The sequence below is a fragment of the Myiozetetes cayanensis genome, unplaced genomic scaffold (genome assembly GCF_022539395.1).
Source record: "Myiozetetes cayanensis isolate MyiCay16 unplaced genomic scaffold, myiCay2020 scf7, whole genome shotgun sequence".
Lineage (NCBI taxonomy): Eukaryota > Metazoa > Chordata > Aves > Passeriformes > Tyrannidae > Myiozetetes > Myiozetetes cayanensis.
This window is the reverse complement of record NW_026087964.1, coordinates 44,353,457-44,369,589: the sequence shown is the minus strand read 5'-3', so window position 1 is coordinate 44,369,589 and position 16,133 is coordinate 44,353,457. Positions and strand designations below refer to the sequence as shown.

At 38.6% G+C, this 16,133-nt stretch overlaps 1 protein-coding gene across 2 annotated transcripts in view; it reads left to right on the top strand.

Moving 5' to 3' along the window:
* The first annotated feature begins 3,229 nt into the window (after positions 1 to 3,229).
* Positions 3,230 to 16,133, top strand: part of EGF (epidermal growth factor) — a 57,756-nt gene continuing 44,852 nt past the window's right edge. For both annotated transcript variants that reach the window (XM_050337646.1, XM_050337647.1), the window contains exons 1-3: positions 3,230 to 3,856; positions 12,742 to 12,873; positions 15,850 to 16,049. In XM_050337646.1, coding sequence (XP_050193603.1) covers positions 3,730 to 3,856; positions 12,742 to 12,873; positions 15,850 to 16,049 — 459 coding nt within the window. In that variant the 5' untranslated portion in view covers positions 3,230 to 3,729. The remainder of the gene's footprint in view (positions 3,857 to 12,741; positions 12,874 to 15,849; positions 16,050 to 16,133) is intronic.

Genomic DNA, 16,133 nt, shown 5'->3' with positions numbered 1-16,133 from the left:
AAGCTGCTTGTGTCAATCAGCTACTGCTCTACCTTTTCTGTCAGAATGACGTGTACGTCAGCATGAATTCCCAGGGGCTGGCAGATTCCATTGGGCCGTTGGAGAGGTTCTGGAAGCTGTTTTGTGGGATCTGAGTGTTCCTCGCTGCTCTGTGCTATTTGTACTAGAGATAGCCACTACACATTCCCTTGGCTGTATTAGTGAACTCTCACATTTAATAATTAACCTGTGTTGGTGGTAATTTGGATTATGATGACTATAAATATAACTTTAACCAGAGAAGAACATGCCTAAGGCCAGAATCAGATTTTCAGAGGCTGACAGAAAAAGAAGGCCAAGTACTGACAAGCTAGTGTAATGTGTAGCAAGGAAGAATAAAAACAAAAACATGATTTAAACTGTGCTAATCAATACAATGTAGATACTGAAAGCCATGGGAAACTATGAGAGGGCTCTATTTCCTTCAAAATTTAGAAAGCACCAGAATATACTATCCTTGAACTAGATGACAGCAGCTGAATGCCAAGGTAGAGAGGAAGACTCCCTCCATTTGAATCACTCGCTGTTCTTTACCAACTTTGGCAAAGAAAGCCTTCCAAAGCTAGCCAAGACAGTGGTAAACCCAAGAGAAAGGAATAAAATGCTGATTTGTTGTTAGTTCATCAGTCTGTCAATTCAGCAGGTCAAATTCAACTAAGTTCTTCACATTGGATGAACTGGTATAATTTTTTTGGGCTGATTTGGCAGTGAGCTCTACAAATAAGACTGCTGTGCTATTTTTGTCTAATTTATCATACGAGTGCTAGATTAATGTAAATTACTGTACTTAATATCTGTAGGTGAGCACAACAGTCTGCTTTGTAGAAACTCATTTGAACAACTTCTCAAATGCTAAATGACTTGAGGTTTAAAGGAATTATTCTGTGTGGTATGCTAAATGACTTGGTGAAAAATAGTTTGAAAAGTGTAGGTGTGGTACAACCTGATGCATTTCATACTTTATTGAGAACTTTATGGTTTGATGTAAGGGGAGATGATCTCTTCCCTCCACTTTTGAATGGATATTTATATACATAGTCCTAGATCATAATAAAATATATTGTTTATCTGGTAGCTTGTTCTGGTCTGAGTTATATTTGGTTTTTAAGGGTAAAAAAGTATTCCCACTATCAAGAGATTTTTCTTCCTGTTTTTAGCTATTCTTTTAGTTCAAGGGTGGCAAAATTAATGACTTTATTAAGTACTCTTTACCTGACTGAAGTGAAGGGATCTCTTCTTCCAGAAAAGATCACTGTGGTATTGCTGTGTCAGACAGTTCTGTATTCACTTTTATTTTAGAGAAAAAAAAGAAAAAGAAATTCTGGGATGTGCCTTTTGCTGTATTTTGTGTAAAGGCAAAAAGTGGAAATGGAGCAGGGGGAGAATTGAGGGAGATGTTCAGAAAAGACAATGTTTGTAAATGAGAGGCTAAAAGAAAGTGAGTCAGACATAAATTGTTTCTGGGTTTTAAAAGGAAAGGCAGAGCTTACTCATTTTGTCTCCTTCAGTGAGTTTGTCTGAGTCTGCCCTAAAAGAGGTCAGGGATGTGCTTGGACGGCCACTCTCATGGTCTGGCAAACTCTCTGCTGGTGGCTGCTCACAAAGAAGTGACACATTCCTTTTAAACTGGTTAGGTTGCCTGCTCCCAGCTTGAACAGTGACGAAAATTGTGTGAGGAGGAACCAATTGCTGCACAATTAGTAAAAGACGTTCATGTGGAACATAACACATTTCTTGGGCAGGGCCCTGTAATCTTAGATGGGATGGCATTATACTGCGCTTTCGCATTGTTTGCCCTTTTGTATTCCAGGGGACTATTTGGAGAAGCAAATGGTGTTTGGCATGAGTCTGGCTCTGCATAATTTACATTACTGTTATTGTATTTTATAGCATGTGGGTAGAGATTAGGTTCTGAACAGAGTATATGGAAATGTGACTGCCATTTGTCAGTCCAGATTTAACTAGTTGCATTAGCAGAAGCAGTGAAGGCTGAGAGACCTGGATGTGCCTGCATGCAGACAGAAACATCAAGAAACAGTTACTTTTCTGGAGAGTGGCCCAATTTATAACAGGTTTCATCCTTCCTATTTTCTGACAGTGCAAGTCTGGACTCTTATCGATTCAGATAAATATGGGGAGAGGAAGGGAGGGAAGGGGAAGAATTCCTGGAGATGGAACTCACATAGCTGTAGGTTACCATTTGATGCTGCTACTGTATCCAGTTGTTGTGTTAGTATTTATTCTAGAACAACACTGCAGAAATAAAATTTTAAAAATTGAAGGAAAGAAAAAAGTGACAAACCCAGAATACCTCACAGTAGTTAGCTCAACAAAGCCTGGCTCGGTCAACCATTTAAACACCTGCTTAAATCTCAGGACATTGGAAATTCAGCAAATCTTAGAAGCACAAACCTATGCTTGTGCTTCAGAGCTTTGCTGGTCTAGGTTGATGGACTGGGGAAAAGGAGATTTTTTTTGCAGTACTGAAGAATTATGAGCTTAATGCACCTGGAATTTGTCTAGTTTTTAAACCTCAGTGGAACAGATGTGAAAGAGCACTGCATCCCAACGGTAGCCTTATGCAGCATTAGTGTACATACAAATGACTGCAACATCCATGAGATATGCAGGGTCAGAACATCTTACCCAGGTCTCTGACAGCAGGTATTTCCCTGGAAATACACAAAGGCCAAATTGGGACCTGAGAGAGGTGGTTTCGATTTTGGAATTACAAACACATACCCTAGATTTGAACCTGACCTTAAGCTGATTTGAATTTCCAGTTGAAATCTATCAGAGAAACCAGAGGGATTCTTCCCCACCCCTCCCCCCCTTCCTTTTTGCATTAAATATTTCAATGACAAAAATTGTTTCTGGTGGTAAAACACATGGTGATATTAAAATGAATGCAACTAATCATGACTGAACAGGAACCATATAAACCTCTCTACAGTCTCTGAGGAAAAAAACTTAGCTGAAAGTCACAGGTACTTCTCAAGCAGGAGGGGCTGCTTTTCTAAAGAGACTGTATTTATAACGGGTGGCTGGATATCTGCTTGCTGGCTCGGTTCCCTGTAGTAAGGAACTGACCACATTACTATTTGCAAACACAGGGTTCACTCAAGTGGTACTAAAAAGAGAAGAGGTGGGGCAAGCAGAGCTTTAAAAAGAAAAGAGGAGTCCGTCCAAGTTTGAATGTAAAAAGCAACTGCGTTTCCGAGAAGGACAGTACCTGGAGACCTTGCTCCCTGCGCTCCACTTAGAGCTGTGGTGTTTTCTAATTTTTAGGACTTAAACAGCAGCTTTGCTTGTTGCACGGAAATTTTCAGTGATCCCTGCGAGCGTTGCTTTTAAGCTGTGTTAAATTTGTGGCAGGAGGGTCAGGCATTTCATACTTGGCTTCCAAAAGAGAAAAAAAAAAAAAAAGAAAGAGACAGAGAAAAAAAGCCCTGATGTGTGCACCGAAGAAATCTCCCAGGAATTTCTTCAAGGTTGTAGTCAGACACAGTAAGGTCTAAAGTGACAAGAAAAGCAAGGCAAAGATAAAACTTGGAATTGTGATAAGATGTCTGAGTGTAAAGTGGGAGATTGCAGAAACCTTTTGGGATTGCACATGTTCATCCTGTCCTGGATATGACTGAATACAAGCGAGTTTTTCTCTAGTGACAGCTCAAAAAAATCCTCAAGATTATGTTTCCCTTCCTTGTTGCTTTTTTGCCAGTGGTTTTTAAAATTGGTTTTGTCAACCTCTCAGCTCTGCAGCACTGGAACTGTCCTAATGGATACAGATTAAAGCCTGAAAACTCTGCTTGTATAGGTAAGTTGCTGAACATTCCCAGATAAAGAAAACTGCATTTGTATTCTCTCAATTTAGCATTGTAATTTTCAAAGAGTTTTTTACAGACTGCTTGTGTGTTGTGCTGGCAGAACTGGTAAATCTGCTTCTCAAAATGAACAGAGCTCATTTTTTTTCCCAGAAATCAGCACTTGTCTGTCAGTTTAAGTATTAGAAATCAGGATACGTTTTCATATGATCATTAAAAAATCTGAACTGTTCTCTAGTGGTCAAAACTCCTTGCTGTAGCTTTAGTGTCTCTGTAGTTTCAGTACACTGACATGCATGTATTCATGCTTCTCTCTCTATATATATATGTGTACATGTGTGCTTTTTAATTTCTATATGTCTATAAAAAGAGTATTTTATTGATTATGTATTAGTATATCTGATTATATGCAAGTATACTTAGATGTGGGTTAAATAACTTTAAAAACTATTCTTTCTATGCTTATTGGTGCACGTAGATGTGTTCATATTAATACGTCTCATATAATACATGAATTGCAGATGTGCTTGATGCTGTAGTACTGAAGTCTGGATGAAATGTATGACACTGATATTACTATAATCACCTCCAGGGATCTGGAGCATGTAAAATGCAGGTTCCTATTCTTTACAAAGTTCAAGACAAAGAATGACAGAACCCTTCTCCCTTCCCTTCTATCTTGACGTCCAATTTTTTTAAGAAATCCATAGCCAATGAAGTGGGTTTTGCAGTAAGGAGGTAAGGAAATGCTCTGTAAGGATTCAAGCAAACAGAAATAATACTTGGAGTTAATGCTTTTGCTTCAGATTCCCTGGGCTTCTCTTGGCTCTTGGGCTCTGACTCAGTACTTGTCGTGATTCTCGTGATGTAATAACAGGTGCCTCCTCTGTGCGTTCTGCCAAGAAATACCATCTTGTAAGCAGAAAATAGAAGTATGCATGTTAAATGATGCCATATTGAGAGGGGAGGAGCTAGGAATTTTTTGTGTATGAATTATAAACCTGACTGAAGGTTTATCTGAGAGCCAAACACACCTAGGGTGCTTCTACACTGATGCTTCAATTCAAATAAGAAGGATACTTCTGAAATTGATCTCCATATTACCACCTCTTACTATGCTTGCTTCACATTGAAAAGCACTCAAAATACACAGATTTGATTCTCTTTAGGCAAACCTAAACCAGGGGATGTTCCTGAAGAACAGCATCCACCCTCTCTGCTGTTAATGGCTGTTCAGTCCATGGGGCCAGACCAGACCTGGTTGTCTGAGACCTCAGTCTGAAATATATGCAGTGTGTATACCACATCCTTAGCAGCTGTTGCTCTGTACACAGCCTCTTCCACAGATGATACTAATATGTGCTTCGTTTCCACAAGGTAATTAGGATATTCATTAGTTCATGACATCTACATTACTGAATTAAGAGCTCATGTATAATGGGACAATCCTACTGAGATGAAGGGTATTGCTTGGCTATTGTTTAGAGTCAAAAAAGGACTCTAAATATTAACATGCAAAGTGCTGCAAAGACATATTTTTTTATCTCAGTGAACATATTTTGCATATTGATGCACATTGCCATTTCATTAATGAAGACATAACCTGTCCTGCATGTCTTTTCTATTGAAAATTAGCTGCTGTATAAATGGAAGACTCTAGGTGAAGCACCAAAACAGATTGGCCAATAGCTCAGCAAATTCTCCAAGAAATAGCAATAGAAGAAATCTTCTGCATAAAAGCTAATATTACTGTGGCATACTCAGAGCAATTCCATGACACAGAATAAGTGAAAAATGAGATGTGTTAAGGTAATTTTTCAGTTACAGACCACTGCATTACAGGGGATTAAGCAGAGGTGAAATTTTGACGTGAAATGTAAGACTGAAGGATGCCTTGGTGTAAGGGGTTTCCCTGGCTCTTTCCTCTGTGTACTGGATACACAACTGGTGTTCTGACCAGAAGACCGGACGTATGACATTCTAGTTCAGTAACTATGTGAGACAGAGGGTGCAGTGAAAGCAAGTGGGAGGAAGCTGGAGGCAGGCTTTGAAGGTAATACTGGGGATAAAAGTGGTGAGTGGGAGATGTGACTCATACCACTGACTTCTGAACAATGACAGCAAGCTGAATCGTGGCTTGGTGACCGTTCTGGGTGAGCTGTAATAGATACCCCAATTGTAAAATATTCTTAATCATCTGTGACTGTGGTGGCAACCTGCCAGCCATAGGGACTACCCTGAACTGAGGAGGTGTCTGCTCTCTGTTACGGGTGACTTACTAGGAAGTGTGTAGGCTTTTCTAGATTTGTTTTCCACACTGCCACTACAGACAAAGGTCTAGGCTGGGCTCTTCTTATATTGCTGCATAGCTCACTTCTTAATTAGTTCCTTTTATTTCCCTGAATATTCAAAGATCAAAGACCTACTCATCCTGTGGAAGTATAGCGAAATATAACTCTAAATGTCACATAATTTTATACAGTTATTTTAAGAGAGATTATTTGAATCCTGACTTCGTATGTCAAGAGAGGAGAGACTTTTCAGAGGGTCTGTGTCCTACAACAGCAAAGTTTACAGGAGAGAAAGTATGGGAGAAGAGATCACAAGGTCAGATCAAAACTAGTCTGGTGAATGAACGCATCGATTTTTGACAAGTTAGGGTAGAATTGGAAGAATTTCTGCATTTTATGACATTCCCATTTTGAATTAATAATTTATTTTAGGCTGATATCAGGAACTCAAGGCAAAAACATAGAACCTTCTACTGCTGAAGAAAAAATGTCTGGCCTACAAAGGATCCTACAAAGAAAAAAAACATGTGCATAGTTGGTTTCATGAGAGCTTTGATTTCCAACATATTTGACAATGTAAGCATACATGGTACACCAGGGGATGGGCCTGTACCTGCTGGAATCTGTTGCCTGTGTACTCCTGAAATACTACTTTAACAGCAGTATTTTTTATTCTCTCATGGTGTATAGATGCTTCCCCTACTCAAGACCAAAAAAGTTCTCCACATGGCACTGTTTATCTTAAGAAGACCCTAGAACAGCCCCTTGCGTTATCAATTTTAGAGTAGATACTGATGCCTGTTACTCTTGGGCTACCTTAGGTAAATAAATTATCCTCTAGATACTGCAACACTAGAGGTATACTTTGGTTTCAGGGCTGATATTAAATATTTACTTATTAAGTTTTAAAAGTGAAGAAAGTTATTTTTAAAAAAACCCAACGGTATTGAAAAAAGTCTTGGAAGAAGACAAACCAAAACCCACAGTATTGAAGTTATGCCTAATCATAGGTTCTCTGCACATCTCTACCAGATCCTGACATTAACTGCTCAGCTCTTGTCACTTCTTCAGGGCTAACATGCTGCACATTCCAACAGAGCTAGAGCCTGCAATTGAAGGTGACAACTGCAGCTATCTAGGTCAACTCTTTTGGTCAGATACTTCATTCTGTGTCTCAAGTTTTCCTCTTTTCTTTCTTACTGTTCACCTCTCTCCTACCACGGAGCACTGGAGATGAGGAGTACTAAGTTTTTACTCTTTGTTTTACATCTTTGAAGATGAAGACATGCTGTTAAAACTGAAATATGAAATGCCAAATCCTTATTATTTCACAGCTCTCCTTTCTTTGCAAGCATCTCATAAGGAGCAGTAAGAACCAATGAAATGGGGAACTGCTTTTTCTCCCCCTGTCGTGACAGGGATAAACCTGATAAGAAGCCATTGTTTCCCTCTGTATTTCAGAAGACCTGCAGTCAAGGGATGTTTGTTTCCTTGTTTTCAGTAGCTGTCTTCCAGCTAGCTCACTTCACATAATATAGCTTTGCGGAAAGATGCTTGTATTTTTAGCAAATAGTATTCAGGAATTCTTGAGCATGGGTCTGAACCCAGAGACCAATTCACAAGAAGATTCACACTGAATTATCTGGGAATTGGACCCATCTGAATGTGGAAAAATACTGTCTTCAGCTGTAAAAGCTCAGATCAAAATAGGAAAGAGACAAATATGTTACAAGAAAAGACAGAAGTAGCATCATACATCACATGATGCTTAATACTGAAAAGGGCTAAGGGGCAGACCCCAGGACCAATAACTAGTACTACAAGACTCATTGTTTTCCTCAGGGGAAAATAGGAGTTATTCTATTATTATATTATTATAACTGATTACTTTCTAGTATCTAATTTGAAATCTGATTTTAAAGAGAGCTGGATGGCAGCATTTCATGGATGCCTCATGAACTTGGTCTTTGAAAGGCAAGCCAATAATAATATGTTGAAAGTTGCATGATCCAGGAAGTGAAGGTCTGTATTGTAGTTACTAATTTACAAATAGAATTTATTTTGAAGATATTGTAGTTCCTGGAGATCTTTTTTGCCCTTTCTCTTTGAGATGTCTACAAGTGGTTTCTAAATTCTATTGCAATTCTAAATTTGATTCTATTTTATACTTGATAAATAATAAGCTTGCTCTTGCTGTCATATCTGTGATATGATCATTTCTGTGGCTCTGGGCTGGAAGAGTCCAGGAGTTGATAACCACCTTATTGTATTCATATTGTATTTTTTACCATAGTATGGGAGCACTTCACCACCTCTATCCTCTCAAAAATTGTGAGTGATAAGGTTGTATTTTAAGCCTCATTTAAAAGTGGAGAGAGAAGATACTTAGCTATGCATCATCTGTTTTATTGTGGTCCGCTGATAGCTGGAGTATCTTTTTCCATTTCTAGCTATTTTCTGTTCTTTGAGCTGTATGCTTTAAACAAAATAGATAAAAGGGATGGGCTGCTTTTTTTGTCACCCAGATGAAATTTCATGTTCAACTTTGTTGAAAAGGTTATGGTGGGGCTAGATACAGTGGATTGAATTAACCCCCAGTCCAACTCGACAGGAACTAAATTTGTGTGAGGTTATTTGAGTAGATATATCTGCACATATATATGTATATAATGTATGTATTTGGGGCCATAATGAAATGCAAGTTCTAGCTCACTGGGGTTTCTCTGTATCCCTGCCAGGCATACTAATGCTTCAACCTTCTGCAACCAGAGCCTTTCTCAGGACTCTCAATAAAGTAGTATATTTGTATGCAAAGTCATTGAGAGCTGCCAACATCGTGATGACATGATTCATCGTTTTTGCTGATTCTCAAGGCATTTTTTGCATAAAGAAGCCTTTGAGAACTGAGCAGAACCTCATTCTTCCTTTCAGGGCTGGCTGTCAGGGCACTGCAGACAGCTTTTGTGTTCGCTAAGCCGATTTCTTTCACAGGGTAAAGTTCCCACTGGGGGATGTGGTTGCCAGGACACGTAAAACAGCTACAGCAGGATGCAACTCCATGCTTTCCTTTGGCACTAAAAGTGCAGATGAAAGCACTGCTAGTTACACCTGATGGATTGTTTTGTGATGGAGTTCTCCTAAATCTTAAGAAACAGCTTTGTTTTGTTTCAGTGGTGTTTTGTTGTTGTTGTTGTTGTTGTTGTTTTGGGGTTGGTGTTTTTGGTTGATTGGGTTGGGGGTTTTTTGTTTGTTTGTACTTTAAGCAAATAAGAGAGTGTGTTAAGTATAGGATCCCCTTCTGTTGTTAATTCCATAAAAACCAAACATTCACAATACTGCTGCGTGTTTCACAATAGCACTGTCTCTTGGTTCCTCCTGTTTACCACTGGGAGGGGCATTCTCTGGTGGCCGACCTGCCACTGTGTCCCTGGCCTTTTGTTGGGCAGTTATTATTCTTCCATGATAGCTGTTCTTCAGCTGGAGGGATGGCTTGCTTTTCAGTATGTGTGGGATTTGCTTTATTATGTGAGTGTTGGTGATGATGAAAATGGACAGCTCAGTAACCCTGAAATCTTCTCTTCAAGTGCAGTTACTGGGGAGACAGTGTAAATTGTTGTAGCCTGATCAATGAGCATGCTCTTTCCTGTTTTGTACACTCATATAAAGCTGAAAATCCATCCTGTAAATAAAAGGTCATTGTCCTGTTACCTTGGTATGTAGCTCAGTAACCTGTGCTTGGTTAAAGCATGTCTTCCCAGTCTGATCTTGACTTTAGAATATCCCGTGATGTTTTCCATGCCTTCAGGGTTTTTCTGGGTAACTAGTTCCCTTAGTGAATCACTCTTCCTGTTAAAATGTGAGTAATGTCTGAATTTGAATTCCCTGGCTTCAGTTCTGAGCCATCAGTCCTTGTTAAATGGTTCCTGATTATAGTATCTTTTAGAAAATATGCAACTTTTTCTGTGTGAAGGTATTTATTTATGGCGATCGATCTTCTTCCAAATTTCTTTCTGATATTCTAAGCATTCTGAGCTCTTTAAGTGTCTCACAGAAAAACACTTTTGCATACATTAAAATCAGGATTTTTATCCTTGTTGTATACACCTTCTAATTTTTTTTTGATCCTTTAATAACCTATATCTGAGAAACACAAAGAGCATGACAGTATAGTCCGACCACTGCCATACACAGAAGTAATTTTTTTTTCCCCACAGTCAGTATTTTTTGCTGTGTTTATATGTGTTGTGATTTGAATTTTTGTGCCCAGTAACATGCTAAGAGGTCAGCTTTCTATCCAGTATGAACATAAATCTTTTGGAAAAGCAGTTCCTCATATAATCTGTAGGTCAGGCCTATCTTTTTTTATTCTCATTTAATGTGCTCTTTATTGTGATTGAATAATAGCTCAGCAGTGTTTCTCATTGCTTAATCAAACAACCTCTCTCTTTAGCAATTTTACATTTACACAGTTGCCTTTATCACCCGTACTTGTCATTTCCACAGAGGAATAGCATCAAGTTCATTTGAAAGCTACTATTGTCATAAAAGTATTTTGACTAACATAAACTACACTACAGCCTTTATCAACACAGTCCTGCACCCACTGCAGCACTGGTGACTCGACCAGGTTAACTCCATGGCTTAATCAGTCAGGTACATGGTTTGAAAAACAATGCTCGGGGAGAGAGAGACAAACAGTCTTCATGTCTAACACCCAGAGCAGCTGGATAATGAGCTGAGGTCACCAAAGCCCTCCCATGTGGGCTATCAGAGAGCCCTTTAGTTTTAATGCCATCCAGGCAATGTTATCTTGGAGTATGTGGTTTTAAAATGGTGACCTGGAGCTCGTGGTTTCTGTAGCCCATTAACACTTCTAAGCCAGTCAAACCTTTCTAGAGGGGATTTGGAGGAGTTACTCCTTTAATACTGTGGAGAATGGAATGTACAATCCTAGTACATGAGGGAAAATATTCTCCTGAAAGCTGATTGTTTGAAGAAAATTGTGGGTTAGAGTTAGGGTACTTTGTGGAATTACATTGCTGAAAATGTTTCTGCTTTACCTTTGTAATCAGTTAAACAGAAATCAGTTGCATGTGCTCTGACAACATTTCATGCATTGCCAAATTAGTTAATCTGCTATCTGGAACATAAAGTTGTGGGAAAACTCTAAAAATAATATGAAACTTTCCCTAGTCTGTGCAGACACATTAGGTGACCGTAAAGAATTTACGGTATTTTTTAATAACTTTGATACCTGACAGAGAAGAAACCTCTAAGCACTTCAGCTACATATAGTTTCTTAAAGCAGTTAAAGGATACAGGACCCATAACCATGGCATATCAGAGATCTAGTTGCTTAGCTCTCTCTAGGTTAGTGAGGACGTTTCTTTTAAAGTTTGCTAAGTTGGTTAAATTGCTGTTCCTTGTAGTTAAGGTGCTATTTCTGCCCTTCTTTAAACTAAGCAAATTCTCATATAACACTCACAGTCCTAGTTTGAGTTATGAATCCACCTCTTTTAGTGACTTAATCAAATGCATCTCTTTAAAACAGAATTTGTTGATTCTTTTATTCCTGCATAAGCAAAGTCAGCTGATAACCAGCACAAAATCCACTGACATCTAATAGAACTTGGGCAAGAAAAAAGCTGCTCCTTATAGCAACCTTCACAATAGTTGAAGAAAGTATACAAGAAATATGCCAGCATATGGTACTGCCAGATGTCAAGTACCTTGGGAAGTTGCATCTGTTTTCAGTAGGCACTAAAATTTATCTCAATTTTGTGGGACAATTATCCATGGTACTGCCAAAGGAATTAATTTCTTTTCCCCTGTAAACCATGCTCCTCAGTAGTAATATCTTTTTTAAAAAAAAAAATTCCTTAATTTAGGACTCAATTAATAGTTACTTCTTCAACCCTGATAAAACACCAAAAATATGCCAAATATCTTTTAATTTCTGAGTGCTATAGCCTAATCTGCCAGTTAAAAGTCCAGTTTTCTAATTAGTTTCCTTGTTGCTTTGGTTTTGGCTTGTTGCTGTCAGAATATAGTGGGAGTTTTAGTGTTTTGTACGTGTGTTTGAGATTTGATTGAAACCACAACAAGCTCAACGTTGAACTCAATGCTGTGGCAGTCTGCTACTTTGCTGTTTTGCAAAGTCTGTTAATTTGTTGGCAAAATTATTATTGTTGATAAAGGGATAAAGATTGAAGGAAGCAGCTGCAAGCAGCATTTGCATAGCAAATAAGAACACAAATCAAGACAAGTCTGTTCCCTGTGTTTGGGCACTTAGAGACCAGAGTTCCCAGACACAAGGGAGAAGGGTATTTTCCCTAGACAGTCAAAGAAAACTCAAAAAACCCCAGCGCCCTCCAGAATCACTGTGAGCATGATGATGGACAAAACAATAACTCAGAAGCCAATGCATGAAGCAATACAGCCATCCTCATCTTGTTTTTTTAATGATGGGATATTAAATTTTGTGACCAATTTATTATTAGATAACTATGTCAAAGGCACTCTTTCTCCTTGCTCATGCTACTTTTGCAAGCTGAATTTTCCTAATCTTTTTCAAACGCCTGTTTCAGATATTGATGAGTGCCTTGAAGGTGGTTTGGGAACCTGCGGCCAAACCTGTATCAATATTCCAGGATCCTACATCTGCACCTGTTTGCCTGGCTACTCTTTGGATATTGACAAACGGTCTTGCTATGTGAATGGTAAGGTCATTTTCTTTTTTGATGACTGAAAAAGAGCTTTAGAGATTTAGTTAGCTTTATTTTTCAAAGTGAACCAAGCCTGCTGGTCACTGCCAGACAGCGACGGGGGTGCTCTGGTTCACTGATAAAAACTGTCTCTTCTACTCTGTGGGTAAGTGGCAAGGCCAAAATGGGTGCTGCAGAAGAGTGATGGTGAAGAATGGAAAGTATGGTGGTGAAAAGAGGAATGAAAATATAAAAATATGGAAACAAAAAAACCTAAACAATTACTTCCTGTTTAGCCTTCTCTGCATGCTCAGAGCTGTAAACTCTCTTAGCCCATCCTAACTAGTTCCAGGAAGACATGGCAGTACAAAAGATTTTGCTGCCTTTGCCTCTCAGTCTAGTGGTGTTGATGCCTTTCCAGTGTGTGTAGGTTTTAGGGACAGTGCTGTGAAACTGTAAGCAGGAAGCCCTTATTTTTGGTTTCATCCATCAGCAGTGTCTTAAAAAACATGAATGCTACTTTGAGTTATTTTTCTCCCTTGCTCTGTCCTTAATTATTTAAGAATAAATTTATTTTTAAATGTGGGAGATGCATTTTAATTTAAAAGTTTTTAGCTCTTCTAAGAGGAAAATATTCACAGTTATGGCCTTTGAATAACTTTCATTTTGCACTCAACTGATGCTACCCTGGGAAAAAAAATTTAGTTGGATTTTACTGATTGGTTTAACCCTATATTTGCATCTAGAGTATGAGGTGGGAGTGCTCTGGAGTACACTTCTCACCTCTCCACTTTGGTTTCCTGAACGCCTGGCTTTGATTCATGTCTGCGATACGCCACAAGCTCCCTTCTGATCCAGAACCTCAGGGTTTTGGGTTTTTTTGACTAATATTTACCTGGGACTCCTGCTAATGCAGAGATGGGATATGATAAGGCACGTTTCTGACCCAAGAAGTAGAAGATAGACTTGAGTCTCTATGCCTGTAGCCTTTGGGACCATGAACATAACCAAAAGTATTCCATATAGCTCCCAAATTGCCACCAATGCAATTACTTCAGTTACGTCTAGAATCTTCATAATTATCAGCTACATCTGACTTGCAAAAACCAAAACTGGATTTTTTATAGTCCTGCCTAAACATCTCTGGTCCCTTAAATAGATTTTTCCTATTTTTAAAAATCAGCTCTTTCATGAACTCTTCACTTCTGAACTGAAGTGAAAGCAAATATGTTACTTAACTGCACTATTTGTGCACAGATATCTTTCAAAGAACAATCCTACCTTCATATTGGAGGACTTCAACTTTTCAACACATTATTACTAATATTCATAGCAACAATAGAAAGTAACTGATAGAAATATGGTGATGGATAAGGAGCCCTTATGCTAGCTATAAACCCTTCTGGGGGATGCACCAAGTGAAATACTGTCATGTTTTAAAGATAGGAAACTCTTTGGTGCAGATATTGTTTACCTGATCATTAAACCCCTGATAAAATTAGGTTCCAAATCTGACTGCTGCCTCTGCAATAAAAAAAATTTGTTTCAGTTCCCATTCCACTTATAGCCCTCATTCATAGGCACCTGATAGGAAATTCAGAGAATGGAAAGGACAAAACTGGAGTGTATGAATGCTCTTGATCAACTAATTGGCAAAAATGCAGGTACTGCCGCTGCTAAATTCCTTAGATAAATCAGCCTCACTACACTTCACAGTTCATTTACCATTTACATGAAGCAAATCTTCATAATTCAGATATGCTCACATAGGGTTTCTCAATGTAAATAGCAGCAGAAAAAGGGAGTCATTAAAATCCTAGGAGCAGCTGCTATAATTGGGTGATAGCTTTAAACTTGAGATACAAACCACTGTTAGTACAGAAACAATGTGCTGATTATCTTCCCTGGGTTCCCCTTTGGAAACAAAAAAGAAAATTACATCTTGGGTGCTCATCAGAACTTAGTTCACTTGAAGAAATCAAAATCGGTCTAATTCTTCTGCTTTGAAAGGAGTTGAGTCAAACAACCTTGCAACTATGATGAAGGTGGAGCATCTGTCTAATATTTGTAAAGTGCTGCTTGTTGAGTTTAAAGCATCGGGTTTCATGCTAACAGTAAAGATATTTAGTTAAAAAAGATGTGAACCTGGTCGATAAAACCAATTTCATTTTCAAAAATTTATGTGCAAGAAAGCTGGTGATAGGGCAGTCTTGCTGATATGGTGCTCTGTGGTGATACACTAAAAATAAGAAAGGACTTGACAAAACTTGGAGTGGTGTAATCAGCAGCCCCAATCATTACGCACTATTAGTTGTATTTCTATACATATCACCTGGTTTAAGGATGTGTCAAGGGTATAGTGACCATCCTAGTTGGTTTGGTTTTAATGTATTTTAAGTTACCCTTCACTCAGTATGAATACAGTTTTTGTGTGGAAGGAGTTGATGCTGTTGAGTTTTGAGTATAGGTCTCTTGCTTTCCTTCAGCCCTCTGCAGCATAAGAAACATCTACAGTCTTTAGCTTCTTCCTTTTCCCTGTCTTGGAATCTTTAATTTCCCTTCTTGGATAGGTAAAAGTGAGACTCCAGGCCACCTCTATGTCATGAATTCTTGCTATAGCACAATAACTTGAAGTGGTCTTCCACTTGGAGACACATGCATGGCAAAATTCTTCCAACCTCAGCTGGCAAGCATGCAGTGATTGTTCTGACATCTGACTAGGCTGTAGGGTTTGGGATTAGTGGTAACAACCATTGCAGTTTCAGTTTCCTAACTCAGATTTTTGACCTAATTTCAGTATTACATATGAAAAGATCATTACATTTATATCTTATTGGTTCTCTGTGATAGGCCTAGAAAACTGTTATTAAAATATGAGATAGGTAGATCCTGAACTTTCTCTTTGACTAGTATATTACTGATGAGAACTTAATGCAGCAAAATTGCAATTCTTATTAATTAATTGGTCTCTTTTTGTTTTCTCCACACCAGACCCTGCACCATTCCTACTTTTTAGCCATGGAAATGCCATCTTTAGAATTGACACTGAAGGGACCAATCACGAAAGATTGGTTGCTGATACTGGTCCATCAACACTTATGGATTTTCATTATATAGAAGAGAAAGTGTATTGGGTAGACTCTGAAAGGAGACTACTTGAAAGAATTCACCTGAATGGCACAAAACGAGAGGTAGAGTACTCAGTTCTCTGGAATTCTCGGAGTTAATGGGCGTAAAACCCTCTATGGAAACTACCTACTCTTTAGGTACAATTC